The 14,685-nt window shown below is 33.9% G+C and overlaps 1 protein-coding gene across 1 annotated transcript in view; it reads right to left on the bottom strand.

Moving 5' to 3' along the window:
• LOC104525994 (tetratricopeptide repeat protein 21B) overlaps positions 1 to 14,685 on the bottom strand; it is a gene marked incomplete at its 3' end in the record, with an annotated part of 26,975 nt that overhangs the window by 6,400 nt on the left and 5,890 nt on the right. The window contains 14 exon segments of the mRNA XM_010169309.2: positions 1,062 to 1,168; positions 3,046 to 3,184; positions 4,928 to 5,038; positions 6,074 to 6,146; positions 6,399 to 6,637; positions 7,140 to 7,364; positions 8,734 to 8,891; positions 9,326 to 9,455; positions 10,000 to 10,200; positions 10,699 to 10,796; positions 11,809 to 12,001; positions 12,600 to 12,698; positions 14,200 to 14,284; positions 14,641 to 14,685. The exon segment at positions 14,641 to 14,685 is cut by the window's right edge and continues 13 nt beyond it. Of these exon segments, the coding sequence (XP_010167611.2) occupies positions 1,062 to 1,168; positions 3,046 to 3,184; positions 4,928 to 5,038; positions 6,074 to 6,146; positions 6,399 to 6,637; positions 7,140 to 7,364; positions 8,734 to 8,891; positions 9,326 to 9,455; positions 10,000 to 10,200; positions 10,699 to 10,796; positions 11,809 to 12,001; positions 12,600 to 12,698; positions 14,200 to 14,284; positions 14,641 to 14,685 (1,903 nt within the window).

Here is a 14,685-nt window from a genome sequence, read left to right as displayed (position 1 = left end):
CTGCTGAAATAATCAAAATAGAGGTAGTTTTGTGTAAATGAATATGGCAGCAAAAGGAAAAGGAGCAGGAGAAGATTTCAAAGAGAATAGGTACAAGGAAGGACAGTTTTGAGGACAGTAACAAAAACAACAACAAAAGAAAAATAAGGAAAGAGAGACAAACACAAAGTTTTTGAAGTATGATATACTGAGAAACTGGAAAGAACTAAAGTAAAGCAAAGAGTAAAAGAAGTAGACTGCTTTGGGGGAAAATTTACTAAAGGAGAATGGGTAGGGAAAAAAGTCAATTTTAAGAAAAAAAGTACATTATAAGGAAAAAAGAAGTAAGAATTTAACAACAGATTAAATAGCGATATCAGTAGGATTTAAACTCTTACGTACAATTATCTTTCTAACCAATCTACATAATTTACTTCTCTTGCTGGTCAGAAGATGCTACCAAGGCTTACTGTTTCTGTAACGGAGTAGAGGTATAATGGAAGAGAATGTACTGACCCAACCTCTTGTTGAAACTTTGTGTTGAAAAAGCATCTTCTAAATGGATTAAATTATCTCTAGCTTCCAATTTTGTTCCTTCAAGCCTCAGTCTGAGTGACAATATTCAGCTCCGGAACTGAGAGATTTTACTATTGCTATTTAAAATAAACAGCAGTACAAAAAAATGAAAGCCATTGAAAGCTCTTCCAGATTGTTCTATGAGTAGTGTTCAATGCTGAGCTAAAGATATGTAACGTAGCTGTCCCCATAGCCAATTTTATTTTCACCTGTTCTGCTAAATAGCATGCTCCACCCACAAATGAAGGCATAGTACAAATGCAGGCCTCCAGTAAAAGCCTACATTCTGATCTAAAATGCAGTTAACACTTCTCACAAAAAGCTTAGACTTTCTAACCACTTATGTTCTTTATGTGTCACACCAGTCACTGGTGCTTTAACCCTACCATGCATGCGTCTTTCTCATTCGCAAAAATATCATGGTTAGAATCTGAGATAAAAGTGAAACCAGGGATACAAGCGAGGACATTGTAAGCTTTCATAGGGTTTTTTGTTTTCCCCTTTACCTGTTGTAATGAAACAATAGCTTCATCAGTCTTCTCCATTTTGCTGTAAATTTTTGCCAGAAGCATCTGATAACGTCCATCTTCCATCAGAGAAGACAATTCATTAACTGTAAGAATTACATTAAACAAACGTGATTCTTTTAAGAACTTATCCTGGTAAAGTCAAAGCAAGATGAAGTTCTCCACATACTCCAGACAAGAGCTCAAGTGAAAAGTTCACATCTTGATCTTAGGTATTTAGGATTGTGATTTGACCTGGTGTGCTGTTAGTGGGCAGGGTCAACATTACAACCTGCAAACACTGAGATTTCAGGCCAGAGACACTGAAAGATGCAAAAGCAATACAAAAATATTGACTGCCTAGTCTATTTGAATTCTCAAAAATATGAGAGAAAAGCTTTTGATTTAAGTGGACAGGAAATAAAGTCACTCCTGACATTTCTTGTCAAAATACTCCTCAAAGTCAATGAAAAATGTCAAATTGATTCAATGACTGCTACTGTACACCCAAAAAGCATAAGATAGTTTGATGAAATTCCTAGTCAGACCTCAAACCACCTTTGTTTTCCTACAGCCTGGAACAGACATGAATATAAACAGCTATTTTAATTAAATATTTCATTATCTACTCAAAAAGCAGCAAGCTACTTTTGAATAATAGTTAATATATATGCATAAAATAATATTTGAAGAATATAAGTTCTCCCTGGCTTGTAATAATTTTAATCTATTGACACAGTTCCATATTAAAACATAAAAGCCACCAAAATACACATTTTATCTTTATTAAAATAAAAAAAAAATCAAAGTATTTTGAGCTATACTAGAAAACTGCATTCAAAGCGTTGTAATTGTTACATGCTATTCAAATCAGAGATTAGGCCATGTAGCCAACCATGTAAGATCATACTCTCCACTACATTTCCTCTATTTCATTTTACTTTCACAAACAAAGGATATTTTAGCATTTCTAAAAAAAGAATATAAAACTGTTCAATAATTTTCCCAATCAGCCAACAAGATACACTTTTTTTGAATGCGTGTATACCAAAGATGTACAAAAAGAATATTGGCTTATGTACTTTTTGCTTCACTGTGAGATGGACGAGAAGATTTTAAAGTACATGGGGCAAACTGCATTTACTGCTAATTAATCTTTCCACACTACATCAAGCTGTCTTGAGAAAGATTATTAAATAAGCCAGATACTCAAAGGCTTACCTAAGACAGGAATATAATGTTAAATCAGAGGACTTTTTCTGTAAGAAGTAAACAAGACAGAAAACCAACACTTCTCTGCACAGTATGAAAGACCACTAAAATAGTGACATAAGAAAAACTTACAGAAGGGTTTAGTAATAAGATTTGATAATACTAACTTTCTGTATTCAGCTAGCCACAAAAGTTAACAAATATAATTAAACCACTGAAAAAAGATTTCCTTAATTAAAAGTATAGCTCAATAACTCACACTAAACAACTTAAAACTTCTTAATTGCCTTTTAACAAAAATAAGGGAAAAAAACCCCAAAGTTTTATCTTTCTAAGTGCATATTCCTTACATGTAAAAGAGGGTCCTAAGAGACATCTTCAACCCATTCATTTTCTTTGCTCTGAAGGATAGCATTTATCACCTAAACAACCAATCCCTAATGGCACAAATGACTTGTCTATAGTTGATCAATTCAGCATCAGAACACTTGCTAGCACAGAAGAGAAAGAACCTTGCATGTGTGGAGCTCTGCTGTTGTTTTTACTGACTTCATCTATCACAGATGCTCCAAGTTTAAAAGTCCTGGCAAAAGCACCTTTAAATGTAAGTGAAGTTTATTTTAGGGGCATTTCTCATCTATCATTCAATAGTTTTCTGTGTTTTACAGTTCAAAAAAGTTTATATGGAACTTGTTTATTCCTTAGAATCATGCAGAAAACACAAGCAATGGTAGAAATTCTATGTTTTTCTGTAAATTACTAATATTCCTACCAGGCTCATGATCTAATGCTTGCTGAAGTACTTTTTCTGCCTTTTCATATTGCTTCAGTTTCATTAAAAGCTCAGCCAAATCATAACAAAGGAAATTCTGTTGACCACTTCTCAATGCAGCCTCATGGTAACTAATTGCCTAAAAGGAAGAAACAAAAATCTCAGTATTATTTAAAGACAAATCTTAAAGACAACCACCTTTCTACTCAGGTATTTAACTACATGCTGCTTAGAGGCTTCTTCACTTCTCTTGTCACCAAGTCATTTCTAATAAATACTGTATAAAAAAAGATGTCATTAGTTTCAAGTTCAGGTTTCCAAAAATGTAATGCCAAATTAAAGGTAACTAGAATAATAAGAGGTCGTGTTTCGATAAACATGCATTTACATAGCCTAGCCACATTATCACGTTTTATCTTTGACAAGATCTCTGTCAATTAAACTACATTTTTATTAGCTGTTGAAGTATTTTCCCAATGTCTACCTGCAAAACATGAAGATAAAAGAAGTAATGAAAAGTTTAAAAATACCAACTAAGTATAATCTAATAGAAAGGTTCTCTCTTTACATTTTCAAACATAAAAGCTGACAATCATATACATTAAAACAGTCAAATATGCACTCAAGAAAAAAAGCAATTTTCTATATCAATAAACTAATAGTCCTGTCCTGAATCCAAGGCAGAAAATAGCTTTCATAGAATCACAGAATGGTCTGGGTTGGAAGGGACCTCAAAGATCATCTAGTTCCAACCCCCCTGCCATCAGCAGGGACACCTTCCACTAGACCAGGTTGCTCAGACCCTCATCCAGCCTGGCCTGAAACCCTTCCAGGGAGGAGCATCCACAACTTCTCTGGGCAACCTGTTCCAGTATCTCACCACCCTCACAGTAAAGAATTTCTTTCCAATATCTAATCTACATCTACCCTTTTAAGTTTAAAACCATTACCCCTCATCTTATCACTACACTCCCTGATGAAGAATCCCTCCCAGCCTTCCTGTACGCCCCCTTTAAGTACTGACTGGAAGGCTGTTATAAGGTTTCCCTGCAGCCTTCTCTTCTTTAGGCTAAACAACCCCAATTCCCTCAGCCTGTCCTCATAGGGGAGGCACTCCAGCCCCCGATCCTCTCTGTGGCCCTCCGCCTAACTTATTTCAGGTCCAAAAGAGATAGAGAGACCATTATTTGATATAGCTTCCATAAGTACAGTGGAAGATTGTGCTAAGCCTTTATAGAACAGATGCTGCTGAAACAAAGCACAGAGCCATTCCTCTTACTTCTGTACCCATTTACTGTTTAGTATTTCAATAAAAGTGACTAGAAAAAAGAGTAGATGCTGAAAGTTAGGAACCTGGCACTGATTCCTCTGCAATTTAAACTTGACTATCAATCCATGTCAAAGCCACTTGTACAGAATGTACATGCCAGCTTGGGAAGATGTTGACTTCTCCCCCAAAAAATATTGTTAAGCACAAAACAGTTAAGTCTTTTTGGTAACATGAAAACTATTTTGCAACATTGTATTAAAAGTCTTAGTAAGATGTAACCAAAACAAAAAAGACCGAAGTTCAGGATTCCTGTACGTAAGCACTAAGGGTACAATCACACCATTTCCCCAGCATTACAGCCCTGCTTGCTCCTTTCCCAGGCTGTTACAAAATACTTCCTTCCCTTCCCTATCCTGTGCAAGGGCCACAAAAATGACTGACCAGATATTTTGAAGGGGACCTAAAAAATTTACTTTTAGGATAGAAAGTCTGTTTAGTGCTTCAAAGTGAACTGCTTCTTCTATCCAACCTGAAAACAAGTCAGGCAAAGCCCACATGTTGACAATAATGGACACAAGAGTTAATTAGCCTAATACATTACTTATAGAATACCTTTGAATAGTTATGCGTTTTGATTAGGGCTTTTCCAATTTTACTTGCTAAAGCTGGATCTTTTGGATTTTTCTTCAAGGCCTGCTCGTAGACCTCTATGGCTTCATCAGGCTTCCACAGTAAAAGATAAAAACACAGAAATCGAGAATTAAGATAATAAGTGTATGAAGAAAACAAAATCTGGTAACACTTCCAGGAATGACTGACGAGTATTACTGGTTCATAAGCTAGAATACTTCCGAGAGAACATTCACTATGAAATTGCAGGAAGTTTAGAGCCCATGTAAATTTACATTTCCATGCTAAAACAGAATGTGGAGAGAACTTGTCAAACAAATTAGTGTGAATTAACTTGATTCTTTCTCCACTGAATTTTCTCTACTACCATTTTCACTAGTTAAAAAAAAACTTATGCAAACTTATTACTGTGTTGGATGACCTTCCATATCCCTCCTTTAGCCATGTTATAGCAGATCTAAAGAAATTCCCTTTTGCTTTATAATTCTTCATTAAAGAGAAAATCACACACAACCATTAATAAGTAAACAAACATTAATCACCTACAGATCCCCAGACTAGTAATCTAAACTATTAGTTGCATGTCCTTATCCTATTCTTTCAGAATATGAACTTAAATGTGTATCCTTTAAATTCCTATGTCCACTTGACTACACTGTTTTCTACAAATACTGAATAACATTCCCACTTCATCAAGAAAGCAAAGGATGTAAAAAAATGTATAGGAATTCAGTAATTTTAAATTTTTAAATAAAACTTTCAATATGAGAAATTAAGTTACCTAGAATTATTCTAAGCTTCAAAACTCTTCACAATGTTTCCAGCTTCTTTCTATATTTAATTTAGTTCTCACTTCAGATTTTTGTTAGTCTTAACAAGTCAGTGTTCTAGATAAATTTATCTGCTTGACTTTCATCCAGTTAGTTATTAGAAGAAATGCATTTTCAACAGCTTTTTCTTTGAACTTAGAACAATTATATTTCTAGCCAGTAATTATGTTTTTTTACATTCTAAAGCAGTTTCTGTTTGCCAACTACCAATCAATAAGAGCCAGTGTGCTACATTGTTTCAACTTGCCAAAGTCAACAAATGACTCAATCACTCTATTCATCTCCAGCAAGCACTTACCTCTTGAATATTCATGTATGCATCACCAAGAAGAAGAAAAGTATGAGCACTTGGCAGTTTTTCTACTAGGTCTCTGGAAAAAGAAGACAGAACCTTGCTCAATATTTAACATGTCAATACTGGTATCTAAACAACAACAAATAGGGCACAACAATTTTAAATACAACTTACAATCACTGTTTTCAGTGTTACAACACTTACTCAAGTGAATTCATTATGTCACTAAATATTTCTGACTTATTGTCACAGAAAGGGAAAAAAATGAGCTCACCATGCTACCATTAAAAAATCTAGGAAAAAATATACACACACCACAAACTTTTACCTATAGCAGCCAGCATATAACTTCTTATCTCTCCTGTACTGAAGATAAATATCTGCCATTTTTTCTTTAGCATGTACAAAGTAAGGCTGTTCAGGTGTAATATTGCGGAGCATAGTCAAGGCTTGTTCAACATCTCCTTGAGCAATTGCCAGTTCTGCATTTGCAATCACAACTCTGAGTTCCTCAGGAGTTCCAGAAAATTCATTAATGGCATCTTGCAGTACTATAGCAGCTTCATGCTGCAAATAATAAAAAACAACAGAATTAATGTATTTCTTGTTGAACAGCCAAAAATAAAGACATCATAAGGAAATGAACGTCTGGGGGCACTACACAAACAAACCAAAAAACCCACTAAAAACTCCAAACTATAGTAGCCATTTGTTTTTTACCTCATGATTTTGTAAATAAAATTTATGTGATATGAACTACCATAAAAAGTTTTAGCAGAGAAAATAACGTGTTTCCTCCTGAAAATTAAAAAGGGTCTTGTAGACTCAAATGAGCACCTGCAAGTAGGGTTGTTTTTTGTTGTTGGTTTCCCCCCCCTCCTCCCCTTCTCTGTACAATTTAAGATACAAGTTGTCAAGTCAGATATTAACATCTTGGAAATTTTACCAAGCAAATCCTCTTGGTAAAAGAAGCGATGGTTTTCCATTCTGAACTAATAACACTTCTGTTAATGGGAAGAGGAAATTGTTTTCAGACATGTATTACATCTTAACAAGTTTGTCATCTTACCGGTTCTCCATTCAAACGATGAGCTTCTACTAACTCTAGGAAGACAGACACACGATCACTTGCATCAATTTCAATTCTTTTTCCTTTAGTTTTTAAGGAAGCTGCAGGTTTTCTCATTCCAGGCAAATTCTTTGCCATCTGCAGGGTCTTAATGGCTTCTGATAATTCTCCCATCTTCTTCTGGATTTGGGCCTTAATTAAGTGATAAACAGGATGTTCTCTCACCTAAAAAAAAAAATATAACAAGATAAGGAGTTTCCAACTTTTACTTTATACACAGTACTCAAAACCCTTGAAAGAATTTTTATTTTTTTAATTTTTTTTTAATATTGGCCTTGGTTCCTTCTTTCCTCCAAATAGATCTGATTTCAATTTCAATAATTTACTTACGAAAATATTAGAATTTTCAAAGAGTAGCCAAACTAGTAATGAAGTTCTTAATTCAAACAGAAAAACTGTTAAGTGAAATGAGACTTTAAGAGAGAAAAACATTCATTACAATATTATTTGAAACTAGATTGAATTTTAAGGGATATTGAGTGTCTCTCACTCTGCTGTATGCACACTTCATCAGGCTATTAATTAAAAGAAGTATACAAACATTATTTGGCACAAGTTCTGCCTGCCATTTTACCACCTCCTTAAAACATAATTCACATGAAAAAGAAATGTCGATACGGGAAATTAACTGTTTACAAAGCTGCAAGCATCCCAGTGTCCCCTAACTAGGTGGTTAATCTTCAGCTTTCTTGCATCACTTGGAGGAAGGAACCAAGATTGGAGCATGCTTGCAAGGAAATGATAGTTTGTCACTTTTCACCTAAGCTATGTCAAGAGACTTAGCGCAACTCAGACCTAATGAATGCTATGTAAAATGTTCGCAGCTCAGTGTTAACCCTACATAAAGTTCCACTGGTGTCAACAAATCAAAAATCCCACACTGCAATGTATTAGCCCCAAGAAATGAAACTGGTAAGGACCACTGCAAAACAGTAAAGTTTTCTAATACAGTGTTTAATTTACCAGATTTGCTCTTGAAGAGATGGAAAAGATGGACAGAGATGAGACATTAATGGAAGAGAGCATAACATATGGTTACTCTCTTAACAGAATGCTTAAAGGAGCATAAATTGTCAAGAGGTCACTACAGACCCCTTCTGTTCCCTTCATTGTGGTGGTTTCTCATGCATCTGTGCCTATTTTCATTAGCAATTGGACATCTGTGAAAAAAGTCTAGATCACTGGATCACTCTAAGTCCTTCTATGTTGGTTTTTAAAGACTGTTGCAAGATGAGTCTGGAATTACAAATGCTGTTTATATAACACATTTTTAATATTTAGGTAAGGATTTGAGGAAAAGCTACCATTTCTTTTGTATTTCAAAACAATTTCAATATGTTATAATAAAATACTAGTTTTGTCCCTACAGTCATTTCTTTGATAAATATTAAGATACAATATTAATATAAACATTTAGATATCAAACTTGTAGTGGAAGAGTCAAAAAGCTCAGTTTAAAAATTATTATATATAAAACCATACAACTTCAGATGACTGACTAAATAAAATGGTTCCATTCTTTTGTACAACTCACCTCAAAATTGTAGCTCAGACAAAGTTCCAAGGATTGAGAACATAGTTTAGTATTGTTTTGAGCCAAATACACCTGGGCCATCAGTAAGTGTGCATCTGCATAAGAAGGATTCCTTTCAAGACAGTAACGTAGATTACTATGGGCTGCTTCGATATCCCCTAGGAAGTTAAAAAAGGGAAAGTGAAAAAGTAGTTGATATGAAATACAGAGGTTAAATATAAAGCATTCATTATTCACCAATTTTATAATTTTTTTTCCTAAATAAATGTCAGCATTTAGTGAATAAGTTCACATATGAAGTATTATGTGTCTATGAAATGAAATCAAAACCAGGTAAGATATTTTCCCATTGTTCCATCTGTAATAATTCAGTAAGTGCTTTTTTTGGAACCAACAGATAAAAAATACTGCATTTATGTGTCTATACAATTAAGATACACACATACACCTCACAAATGCAGTAATGTAATGCATGTAATGCAGTGTTCTGCAATGAAAGAAAAATATTCATCATTATTTAAAAGTGTGAAATTAACTTTTTATAGTAAAGAAACTAAAGAGGTGGATAGCTAACCATTCATATAACTATTACCTGACAAATATTTCACTTTTGCAATTAAAAAGACAGCTTGTTGAAGACCAGGCACAGTTTTTACCACAGTTTCAAGAACAGAAGCACAGTGCTTGAGAAGTGGTGAAGGCAATTGCCCAGGACTTGCAGGCTAGGAGTAAAAAAACCAAACAAATGAAAAACAACACTTCAGTTGACAGGTTTTAGACTCAGATTTCATTTTAAGTCTGAGCTTCACTTTAATGAGTCAAGTCAAATGACTTTAAAGTCTCAAATGAGAAAGAACATACGTATATTGAAAAGATATTCTGAGCTGACAAAAAATATTTCAAGAACGGGATTGTCAGTGTGAACATCTTAGTTCCATATTGAGATCGCTCTATTCACTTTATTGTTACAGTTTCCTTATCAAGAGAGATACTAAAAAAGTATAAGTACGTACACACAATGTTAAACAAATATCCCAGGTTTCCTCAGGTGTCATTACTGCAACTTGCTCACTTCACAAAATATGTATTTTCATAGTTATTGTGATTAAATAGTGAATAATTTCTTAAAACACACTTACTTCAAATAAATTCACATTTAAAAGAGGGAAAATTTTCTAAATTTCTGCTTCATGATTAACTGATCTCAAAATGAAATCCAAGTATAATTTCCATTTTCACACACACACGTGATCTACAGCTGCTTACCTGTGCTGGGCAAAAATTAAGATATTCCCTAATGATTTCTAGCAAGAAATCAGGGTTTAGTTTTTCAAAATATTCCACACCAAGAGGAAAACCATGCAGAGACGAAAAGTGAGTATCCAGAACATCATTCAATAAGGCAATAACTTCTTCTTGTCTCTTATGTTTTTTCATAGCTAGGACTGCACGCAAAAAAGATAATTCCTACAGAAAAAAAAGAAATAAAACATTCTTCATATTCCAGATACGTTCATCTGTTACTCATAAAATACTACATAATTATTAACGTTAGACATTTCTTCTTTATATTTAGGGATACTGTAAGACATTCAGTATGCTCACTGTAAATTACACTGATGATTACTATATCGATTCATTCCTTTAATTTGCACAGGAGGCTCTAAATTTTTCTGACCACAAAATCTTGAAAATAATTAATAGCCCTCCCTTTCTGACATTTCAAAGAGACAAATCACTGCAGGGAGGCAATGATGTTTTTGCTCTGCAAGCAGGCCGTCTTGTGTTGCAAAGATAGGCAACACATTAACTTAGATTAATAGGAAGAAAAACTGAAATTTAGATTTAATGGTACTCCATTAAGAATGCTCTGCTCAAGTGACTGAAATATAGAACATGAAGTAGCTAGTCGACAACAATTTAGATTGTAATCCAAGTGTTTTAATGAAGGAAAATGTCTCCTACCCCAGATTTTCCAATGGACTGTTGAATTTCTTTAAGAAACTCCAACTGCTGCTCTGCATCTTCTAATTGCCCTTGTATTAGTTGACAACGGATAATTCCTGTAACATATTTAAACATTTTATTGCAGATTGATCTTTCTAGTCAAGTACGTTTCGTTTTCCAGAATTGACTTTTTTCTCTCTTCAGCATCTTCATAAAGTGGTGATACAAGATGAAAGAATAGATGGAGACTTGATAATGCAGAATTTATGTACTAAGAAATACCTAGGATAGATGATATGCAATTGATCCATTAACACACGCAATGCTATAAAACAGTTTCATGAAAAGATCGCCCCCCTTATATGAGAAAGTTTAAAACAGTAAATCTTCAACTGGTTCTAGACTAAGTAGAAGCACCATAAAGTCTGGCTTCTAAATTCAGAATAAGTACAAAAGAAAAATTAAATTAAAATAATCACACACCCCCAATCACACACACAAACCACTTCTACCCTCTTAATATTTTGCACTGCTTGCAGTTTCAGCTTAGAAGGCAATAGCATAGTCAAGGAGAAAAAACTGCAGGGAAAAATCTGTGAAGCAAGTATGCCATATTTACTCTCAATTTTCTTGACAGCAATTGGACTTCATCAAAAGTTTTGTTTTTCTTTTTCAAAGAACATAACATGTGCATCAAAAGTAACAGATGTTTTGACTTGATTATGTTTTTCAATCAATTTAAACAGGTATGTAGTCATGGACTCAACTGCCCTTGAGTTTTTTATTTCTATAGTGAGTTCTCTAGTTCTTAAGCACTACAGGAATAAAATAAAATAATAACTAAAAAAAGATCTATATAACCACATCTCTGTCCATACCATTACTTTGAGAGTTCTAATTTAAAAGAGAAAAGTTTCACTTTTCAAAAGGAAGGCCAAAAGACATATCCAGTGAGGAGAAACTGTTCCTAGAATGAAGACAGTATAGCATGAAGCAGGAAGTACTGCCCAATGGTCCTGTTCTAATAGTTCTATATTTTCCTAATAACAGTGGTATGAAAACTTGATCAAAAAAGCATCGTCTGTGTCTTAAGACCAGTAAAAACCAAAAGAAAGTGTAAGATATTACCAGTTAGTGCAGAAACACTTGTTTCGTCAAGCGTCAGAGCAGTCTTGTACCACTTTAAAGCTTCTTTCACTTTCCCTTGTAAAATCATTTGGTATCCAAGTTCAGTAGCAAATTCTGCATTGTCGGATGCCAAATCAGATGCTCTTTCAACTAACTTTTGTGTATGTTGAAGGATGAGCTGGTTCCGGCCACACTAATGGTAAAAATAATTTTTAAACCTTAAGTTTTTCTTATTTCTCAGATTCACTTAGAAAAACACACTGAATATTGCTGTAGAAGTTGAGACAACAACATATCTTATAACACTAATATAATCTGTAGTAATTCTATAAAAATTGTGACATTAAAGCATGCTATATTCAAACATAGATATACAATACCATACAATAAAAAATAGTTGATAGCTGCTCTGAATGCTTCTCTTAAATTATTCTGATAAATACAAAGATTAAAGAAACTTTCAGTTCCAAGGCTATGTGATTAACCTTGTCACTTTCCTACATTAAGAATATGGTTGGTGAACATTTGAGTGTATTTCATTGGAAACCTGTTTCTCATTTAAAAGCAAGGAGTAAAAACATTTTTGAAATGAGATGGCTTAAGTACTGTAATCCATACTGAATGTAAAACTTTAAAAATGTAATTACCAAAGGCTACACAAGGTAATCTATTTCAATTGTCTGCAATCTTTTACTTTTTAGCAGACTTCTTACATGTCTACCAGAAAATAAAGCAGAAAGCAGGTTATATAGCTAGTTGTATGCTGCTTTAAGAAAAAAAAGCATACTCACTGTTCTACTGAAAGCTAAAGCCATTTTACAGAAGAGCTGTGAATTCCGTGGTTCTAACCTGTCCAGTGCTTTAATTAGGTCTCCCAGTCTTGCTGAAGCCTTGGAGAAAAAGGAGTAATATAATAAGAAACAGAAAGAATGAACAGATCAGGACAACTGAACAGTTTTCACTAAAAACCAGACACATATTTTACTATCCAATAATATCTTGAAATTTAAACTTGGAAGTTTTCAGGGCTAGGAGTTAAGATTTATTTTGGAATTCCTAGAAAAATACTTTGGAATAATAAAGTGACAAAAAAGCAGATCGTATGTCTTCTTTATATGCTCTAAAAAAAGTGAAACACTTGAGCTGAATGTGATATAACGGAAGAGTCCCATAAAGTAAAATAGTCCGAGGAATCAGATTTGTGAATCTTGTTCAGGCTTCAGTGTGAGAGACACAGGCACTCAAAATCAAAGCATTTCCAGATGCTCAGGCTTTTAACACCAGTTTCTCAAACCACCTAAGGTACTTTAGACATTTCTGGGGTTATAATAATAAGGTACATATGGGTTTTAAACATGATTTTAGATATAGACACCTGAATCATGTCTACATCTCATCAAGTTTTTTAATTTTTTCCTAGACATGAGTTTTAGTCACATGTGACATTTTTACCCCAGAATCTTTTGTTTACACCCTACCAGCAAGTTACATTCCTGGACCACTTTAATGAACTGGAGTCTGCAATTGTTACTATTTTTCCATATTTCCTATGATTGTGCATAAATTTATTTGCAGTAACTAAAAATATGTTAAAACAACCTAAAATACCTTTCCCTCTAGAATTTGGAGAAAACCTAAAAAACACTACTTTTTTTTTGGTAAATCTCCTCTTACATTATACCAGCATTTTTGCATAATGAGAAAAAGATATTTAAAAATATTTAATGACTTTTCAAGACAATTTAAATAATGTATTTTAAGATTTCCTGAAAAATGGTGCAAGCACTATATGTACAAAATACATGCATGTATCATTATACAGAAAAGGATTCTGGGAGTAGAAGGATAAGTTAAAGAGAATTCTTGAAACTAAAAAAAAACCCAACCCAAAACCCCAGTAACTGTCAAAAAAAGGGTGAACAAAGCACAGGTTATTCAACCTAACATTGCAGACTGTTGTTAAATTACTATGACACCCTCCCAAAAATTTATCACTACAAGACCTCATTATTTCCCTTATTTCAATTAATAAAATACTTAAAAGTAATGCAAGACTTACAATAACTCATGAATTTATCAAAAGAGCATTTAAACAATAAAAGATTGCTCTGATTATTCAATTAACTGTCCAAAGGAGACTTCTGTTCAGCTTGATTCCTGTTCTCTGGAAAGACAGAGGTTAAAAATTGTTTCCCTTGGCATCCAGAAAACACCCCATCAATAAGCTAGAGCAGCCATTTGAGTCAGAATAGGTGAATATACCTCTTCCTGCAGATAAGGAGCATAGCACGGGACCAGATGAAATACAGGAGAAGACAGAAAGAAGACAGTGCATGTGGCACTAGTCCCTACAAAGGCTGTGTTATGCAACAGTCTGCTAAAAAGACTCACCTCAGATAGATTTCCTTCCCTGCACAGAAAATGCAGGGCTTCCATTCTTATGGCTTCTAAATTGAGGGCATCTTTCTCCAATAGTCTAAAGCCAAACAAAAGGTGAATGTAAAGAAAACAAAAGAAAACTTTCATTCAATCATCTGTTTTATCTTAAAAGGGGAATAAAATAATTTGTAATCCACAGTGACTAAGTCATAGCTCTCAATTGAAAGAACAGCTTTGTTACTTCATGCCCGTCTCAAAAAAAGTCCTCTTCCATCCAAAATGGATTCACATATTGATGCAGTATCCTCATAGAATTGCAAGGCTATGTTCTAATAAAACTTAATGTAGTTTAATTTTTTTTTTTTTAAATGAGTTAATTCAAATTCACTAAAAATGAATGGAAACTTATCTACTTTTGTTTCAAAGTGTTCTTAGTGCTACTTCATACTCAACCTATGTGCTGTTTCAACTGCCTGCTCCCAGTCCTGCAAGGCTAGT

This window comes from Antrostomus carolinensis, unplaced genomic scaffold (genome assembly GCF_000700745.2).
Source record: "Antrostomus carolinensis isolate BGI_N321 unplaced genomic scaffold, ASM70074v2 scaffold4296, whole genome shotgun sequence".
Lineage (NCBI taxonomy): Eukaryota > Metazoa > Chordata > Aves > Caprimulgiformes > Caprimulgidae > Antrostomus > Antrostomus carolinensis.
This window is presented reverse-complemented; position numbering and strand designations above follow the sequence as displayed.